The sequence below is a fragment of the Bactrocera tryoni genome, unplaced genomic scaffold (assembly GCF_016617805.1).
Source record: "Bactrocera tryoni isolate S06 unplaced genomic scaffold, CSIRO_BtryS06_freeze2 scaffold_25, whole genome shotgun sequence".
Classification (NCBI taxonomy): Eukaryota; Metazoa; Arthropoda; class Insecta; order Diptera; family Tephritidae; genus Bactrocera; species Bactrocera tryoni.
In genome coordinates this window covers 12,061,759-12,069,568 of record NW_024395977.1, presented here as the reverse complement: position 1 = coordinate 12,069,568, position 7,810 = coordinate 12,061,759, and the positions used below count along the sequence as shown (strand labels likewise).

General features: G+C 31.8%; 1 protein-coding gene across 1 annotated transcript; it reads left to right on the top strand.

Moving 5' to 3' along the window:
* The first annotated feature begins 6,526 nt into the window (after positions 1-6,526).
* On the top strand, positions 6,527-7,583 carry LOC120780730. The gene is made up of 5 exons (XM_040112989.1): positions 6,527-6,571; positions 6,633-6,844; positions 6,911-7,123; positions 7,194-7,347; positions 7,480-7,583. Exons 2-5 carry the CDS (start codon positions 6,641-6,643, stop codon positions 7,581-7,583), a joined length of 675 nt encoding a protein of 224 aa, XP_039968923.1. The 5' UTR covers positions 6,527-6,571; positions 6,633-6,640.
* The last annotated feature ends 227 nt before the right edge of the window (positions 7,584-7,810 follow it).

Genomic DNA, 7,810 nt, shown 5'->3' with positions numbered 1-7,810 from the left:
GTCGACGCACCGTCAGCAATATCGGTGGGAGTGGAGTGTTGACCGGATACGTGTTTACCGGTGTTAACTTATATACTTCGGTATACCAGCGATAATATGAAAGGAGAAAAAGGTTAATAACCTTTGTATATGCGTTATGTGCATACGTAATACTTATGCTAAATTTTTATTTTTTTTTTAATTATAAGGGTAATTCCAAGTTAATTTTAATTCGATTTTTTAATTTCGGTTTTCAATCTTAGCAAATATGGAAAATAAGGGTAATTCCAAGGTAATTTTAGTTCTGTTTTTAATTTCGGTTTTCAATTTGAGCAAATATGTGGATCTATAACTGATCTATACGGCGATCGAAAAAGCGAGGATCACAACAGAAACTGGTCAATGTTGTAGCTGGTGGTCTTTCAGCACGTTGAATGGCAGTGTGTTCAGTGAAATAAATACATTGACCATTTTTAAAATGAAACGCCAAATGAACTACAGTTGGATGACGGTCATGAATTGGAAATGAAAAAATTCGCCAAAGAGCCTCATTACAATTAACATATCTTCCGATTTGATACAGCTTTACTTCTTCGTCGGCATTTGGATTGGGAACACCAAACGCAGCCATATTACTACCTCTGGTAATATACTTGCAAACGTATTTGATTGCTTTAATCGAATTACAGTCCTACACATTGATTTGCGCATTAAACGTTTTGCAAAGTAGTAGTGAATATGGAACAATCCAACTGTTACCGACCACAGCATCATTTTGCTTCACTTTCATTGTAACTGTTCTGCCATTATCATCAGGTGAACGACTACAAAAACCGGTCAAAAATGAAAATTACAAACTTCAGCGATGCTACTCAAAATTTATTTTTTTTTTATTACCTAAGTAACCGTTCTACAATGAACGGATTAAATGAATGACCTTCAGCCCGCTATATTTCCCCACAAGTAGTCGGAACCTAGACTTCTTTCAGAACGCTTATTCGCGAAACTCTCTATTGTTTTCGAAATTGCAAGTTTTTTTTGTTTTGCGTGAAGTAAATTCTGGAAAATATTTTTTATGGATTTTGAACAACATGGTATGTATTTAATATTATTAATATAAAGATTAATTTAGTTATTGTATAATTTTGTGTTTATCATCCAAAATACTATTTTTTTTAATTTTTTAGAAATTAGTGTTTTTCTTAGAGTGTCGGGTGAGGTCGAGCTACGAATTTTTTTTCTTAGTGTTCAAATATCATTGAACATGCTTACTTATCAGCAAAGCCGAAATTCTACTAAATAGAAATATCTATTTACATATTAAAATACATACATACATACATATGTACATAAACATACTCATGCATTTACATGCAATGCGCATCAAATAATAATAAAAATGCATGGGTAAAGACAAGTTATAAATCTACAGAGGAGATAGCATTAAACACACACACACGCATGTATTAAATTGTATATTTAAAAAAACAACCCCCTGCCAACCATGAGCGGGTAAAAAACCAGATAATCAGTGGGTAAGAAAGTGGGTAATTCATAGGGTAATAATGTGTACTTTGCCGTAGGCCGAGCGACAATTTTACCCACTCACGTACGTATACATGTGATCATACATCTTTATTGATCTCATTCAGCAGTGTCATATAAAAAAGTATATCTGTCCTGCTCTAATATCCCCAATCGACGGCTGATGCAGGGTTGCATTTTCTCTTTTTAAATAGCTGATGCAGGGTTGCATTTTTTAATTCCTACTTTTAAAATTTAAAAGAAAACTTATAATAAAATTTATTATAATTTATATATAAATAAAAATATAATTAATTTAAAAAAATAATTAATATCTGAAAAGATTAATTAAAGAAAAGAATTATTACAACCTGAAAATAAAAGAGTGGAAAAATATTATAAAAGACAAATACCAGAAAATAAAATAAAGATTATCAACACCTGAAAATAAATAATAATTACATTGAATTTGTAATATCTGAAAAAAAGAAAGATTAATTGTATAAAATGATAATATGTAATATCTGTAAAAAAGATTAATATTATCTGAAAGAATAATATATATTAAATACAAATAGAATTTACTCTGAAAACAAAGATTAATTAAATAAAAATAGTGATAAAATCTGAAATAAAAGAATAATATTATCTGATTACTTAAAATATAAAGCAAACATTTGTTTTCACATATTATTTTGGATTGTGCAGGCCGCCTTAAACGCATAAAATACATATGCACATATACATACGTATGTATGTATTTATTTTTGCGTATTATATTGGACTGCGCAGTCCAATTTCATAGTACACACAATTTTTTCACATACTTAACAATTGATATTTGCCGCTTCTGATGATATAGCTGCTGCTGCTACTTCCAATTCAGTTCTGATTTCCAAAGCTATAACAATAAATGAACTAATTATTTTCAAAATATTTACTTACCTTCTTGTTGTATGAGCCTCCTTTACGATGGTACGATCACGAACGACATGCGTCTTTCAATCGTTTTTTTTTTTATTACCCTTTTGGGATTTTCTATTGTCACTATTGACTAAATAAATCTTGAACGGCTACCCGCTTGAGACAAATATTCCAATACAACTACACATTTTTTCTCTATACACTAACACCAACGCACATTTTCGGGTTATTTTTTGTTTACCTAAATTCGATGAAAAAAAGTTTGTTTCATTTCTTGATTTATTTGAATGAGTGCGAAGGAGAAAACATAATTGTCAATAGTGCCAAAAGAAAATCCCGAAAAGGGTAATAAAAAACGAGGGAAAATTGCGAGCCATTTGCAATTCTAGTGGGAAGAAGGAAGGTAAGTAAACAAATTTGCATATAATAAATAAATTTTGAATTAATAACTTTATGCCATTGCAGCATTTGAACAAAGTACTAAGGAATATCTAAAAAGGTAAGAAACATTTTGAAATAATTATAAATACATTTAATTAATTCCTATTTCTCTCTTTAGAAATCATCAGTTCATCATTTAGCATCAGAAGCAGAACAATTTTAATTTGTGAGTTTTTTGTTAAATTTGAATATATATAAACACATACATATAGTAGCTATTTAATTGAATGACCAGTGCGGTTGGTCCTAATGACTTAATTTATAAAATAACTACAATGTTTAACAAGTGCGGGCGATTGCAAATATTCTTATTATTCTATTCTTTTGGCCTGTGCAGTGATAAAATTATATATAAAAGAACGTGTGTTTAAGCGGCATGTGCATTGTTAAAATTTTATATAAAAGAACGTGTCCTTAAAGCGGCCTGTGCAGTCTTTAAATTATTTGCAAAAGAACGTGTATTTAAGCGGCCTGTGCATTGTTAAAATTTTATATAAAAGAACGTGTCCTTAAAGCGGCATGTACAGTCTTTAAATTATTTGCAAAAGAACGTGTGTTTTACTGAACTTTTTGATTAATTATTTTTTTTTCAAATTTTGCGTTTATTTCTCACCGACGAGAGTTTTGTATATTTATATTTCTTTACATATATATATTTTATTATATATGTATAATATTATCATATTTTATATTATATCTTATTATATTACATTATTTTTAGACTGTATTATATTATATATATAGATATATTTTTAAAATTTAAAATTAATGAAAGGACATTTTCGAATCTTTTGAGTAAGGAGAAGGCAAAGTTTAGATCTACACTTGCGAAGTTTAGGAAAATGAATGAAGATAGTACATAATTTAGAAAGCGATGATATACCATCCACAAGCAGGGCAGCAGTCTCTGACAGATTCTGTGAAGTAGCAGATAGTTGTAGGGAAACAATAGGTAATTTAGATATTGATGAGGAACTGGAATATAGTAGTAATAGGGAAAATGACAGATTTTTGTTTGATGATGACGAGGTTGATTTTTGTTTAGAAACAAAGGACAAAGATGTTAGTGAGGAACTTCGTAAGGGATTGAAGACATGGGCTGTTAAAAATAACATATCCCAAAATAGTTTAACGGACCTTTTACAAACCTTAGATAGAGCAGGTATTAAAGGACTGCCGTTATGTGCAAGGACTCTTTTAGGTACCAGTAGGCAGGTAGTAGAAATTAAATCTGTAGCTGAGGGGGAGTTATTGTATTTGGGAATACAATATAATTTTAATTTTCCAGACTTTGATTTCCTAGACGATGTAGAAAAGGTTTCTATAGATGTAGGAATAAATGGACTTAAATTGTATAAAAGTTCCAATAGGCCATTATGCCCAATTTTAGGTCATGTAGTAGGCCTAATACAAGACCTTTTACAATCGCTTGCTTCTCAGGAATGAGTAAGCCAGCGAATGTAAATGACTTTATTAGGGAATTTTGTGAAGAAATAAAGTTCTTGCAAGAAAACGGAGTTAAAGTAGGATCTAGGCAGAATTTGAAAGAGTTTAGTGTTAGGATTTTTGTTTGTGACGCACCGGCTCGCGCCTTTGTCACTGGTGTAAAGTCACACACCGGGAAGAATAGCTGCCCTAAATGCGTTCAGGCAGGGATTTATAAAGAGAGGAGAGTGTGTTTCTCACAAACCGTAGGAGAACTTAGGACTGATAGTTCATTTAGAGTAGATATAAGTCATCATTTAGACGATTTTAAGCAGGGGGAAAATTTGCTAGAATCTGTAAATATAAACATGGTTTCTGAATTTCCGTTAGATCCAATGCATTTAGTTGATTTAGGGGTTACTAAGGAACTTCTTCAGTTGCTTGTTAAAAGAGGGAACGTAACAAAAATGAATGAAAAAATATTATATCGGGTGATTTTTTAAGAGCTTGATAACTTTTTTTTAAAAAAAAACGCATAAAATTTGCAAAATCTCATCGGTTCTTTATTTGAAACGTTAGATTGGTTCATGACATTTACTTTTTGAAGATAATTTCATTTAAATGTTGACCGCGGCTGCGTCTTAGGTGGTCCATTCGGAAAGTCCAATTTTGGGCAACTTTTTCGAGCATTTCGGCCGGAATAGCCCGAATTTCTTCGGAAATGTTGTCTTCCAAAGCTGGAATAGTTGCTGGCTTATTTCTGTAGACTTTAGACTTGACGTAGCCCCAAAAAAATAGTCTAAAGGCGTTAAATCGCATGATCTTGGTGGCCAACTTACGGGTCCATTTCTTGAGATGAATTGTTCTCCGAAGTTTTCCTCAAAATGGCCATAGAATCGCGAGCTGTGTGGCATGTAGCGCCATCTTGTTGAAACCACATGTCAACCAAGTTCAGTTCTTCCATTTTTGGCAACAAAAAGTTTGTTAGCATCGAACGATAGCGATCGCCATTCACCGTAACGTTGCGTCCAACAGCATCTTTGAAAAATACGGTCCAATGATTCCACCAGCGTACAAACCACACCAAACAGTGCATTTTCGGGATGCATGGGCAGTTCTTGAACGGCTTCTGGTTGCTCTTCACCCCAAATGCGGCAATTTTGCTTATTTACGTAGCCATTCAACCAGAAATGAGCCTCATCGCTGAACAAAAATAAATCGGACGTAAAGCGCGAAACATATTTCGAACCGAACACTGATTTTGGTAATAAAATTCAATGATTTGCAAGCGTTGCTCGTTAGTAAGTCTATTCATGATGAAATGTCAAAGCATACTGAGCATCTTTCTCTTTGACACCATGTCTGAAATCCCACGTGATCTGTCAAATACTAATGCATGAAAATCCTAACCTCAAAAAAATCACCCGATATATTAACGACTACGTTCCCTCTGAATTTTCCAGGCGCAGTAGAGATCTGGACGAAATAAGCAACTGGAAGTCCACAGAATATCGTCAATTTTTGTTGTATTCGGGTATAATTGTGTTAAAAGATTTGTATTATCATTTTCTTTTGCTACATTCCGGTATTCGTCTTCTAAGTTGCGAAAAATCTTGTAGAGTAGAATCCACTGTTGCCAATGAATTGTTAAAGGAATTTGTTAAGTTATTTTGTAATTTTTATGGACAACATTTGGTTAGTTTCAATATTCATGGTCTTTTGCATTTAACTGATTGCGTTAAAAAATTCGGGCATTTAGATAATTTTTCGGCATATAAATTTGAAAATCATATGCAATATTTGAAACGTACAATTAATAATCCTAATAAGATTTTGCGGCAATTATATTTAAGAATAGAAGAAAGAAGAAATGTTACAGATTCTAGCAAAATTCCTCGAATAGATAGGTTTATTATTAATTGCAAAAAAGATAAAGATAGTTTCTTTTTTAGCAGTAAAATTTGAAAATTATCAACCAACAAAACCAACCAGATACTTTTGGTTGTCTTATTTTGACAAAAGTTGGTGATGTTTTCAAAGAGCCTTTGGTGTCCTCATCTGGTTTAGGTATTCTAGTAGGCGAAATTAAAGATGAGGACATTAAAATTATTAAAAAAGTAGATTTAGAATTTAAATATTTTTCTATTCCAATAGGGAATAAATTTATTTTAATTCCTCTATTGCACAATTTGTTTTATAATTTTACATAGATAAATGGATTTTCCTTTCCCAATTGACACCTCTTCCCCGGAGAACATTACTCCACGGCAGCGAGATGGTAAAATGACTTTGTTGTACTTATGTGTTTTTAATTGTAATCATTTTAACTTTCTTTATAGGAGAAGAAATGAGCCAATTTCATATCGCCGAGCCCCATTCGCAGCGTATGGCCACCCAACTCCAACTTAATATAAGTGGGGATACTGCGTCGGTACTGCAGAAAATCCTTGAAAGCCTTGGTAGGATAGAATCTCGGCAAGAAGACATGATAAAACGTCAAGAAGACATGATAAATCGGTTATCAGCTGTAGAAAGCGCTCTTGCTAAGAAGGTATTTGTTGAAATAAAATCATTATATTTTAAAATTATTTTAATTATTTATTATTTTAAATTTCAGATGCCAGAACGTGCGGAGATCCAAGCACAAGGTCAATTGTTGCGGGAGTGTAAGGTGCTCTCGGCAAAAACCCACCGCAGTGTAAGCCGCATCACTGGCGAAGGAGTGAGCGAGGAGCAGACTCTGTTGCAAAGCTTGTTCCCAATGTCGTCAGAGGAAACATTGCTGAAGGTGGAGGAGCACCTTACACTCCAAGCTTACTCTGACGCTATTGTAAGTTTGCCTTTCTTTCCATATATATGTATATATATATAAATATTTATAGATAAATATACATTTATAGACGGCCATTATTCTAAATATAAAATTTACCAAGGACTCGATAGAGAAGGTGATGCAGTCCTTATTTAGTGACGAGTTGGTGTGGCTGTACAACTACGAAGGAAAAGCTGGAAAAAAGGCCCTAAACAAATTAAGAATAGTGGATATCATTCTCGGTAGTATTAATCTATTTTTATTCTTTCCTTTTTAATTTTTCGTTTTTATTTTTCCTTTTTATTTTTACTTTTCCCTTTTTTAATTTTTCGTTTTTAATTTTTCCTTTTTAATTATAAATATTTTACATATAGCTGCATTTGTAAATGTGCAAGATAAAAAAATTTTAGCTGTAAGACGTTTTGTCAGTTTAAGCCATAATAGATATAAGCATGTAAAACGTAATATGAGGAACTAGATCCTTTTAAATTTAATTTTAAGTTTTTTTTATTATTATATTTATAGATTAGTACGTAATATTTATGAATAAAATAACAATAAATAAAATAAGAAATAATTAATGTTTTTCTTTTTTTCCAGTTTTTATTTTTATTTTCAGTAATATGTCTTTTGTAATATTTTTCCACTCTTTTATTTTCAGGTTTTAATAACCTTTATCTTATTTTCAGTAATTTGTCTTTTATA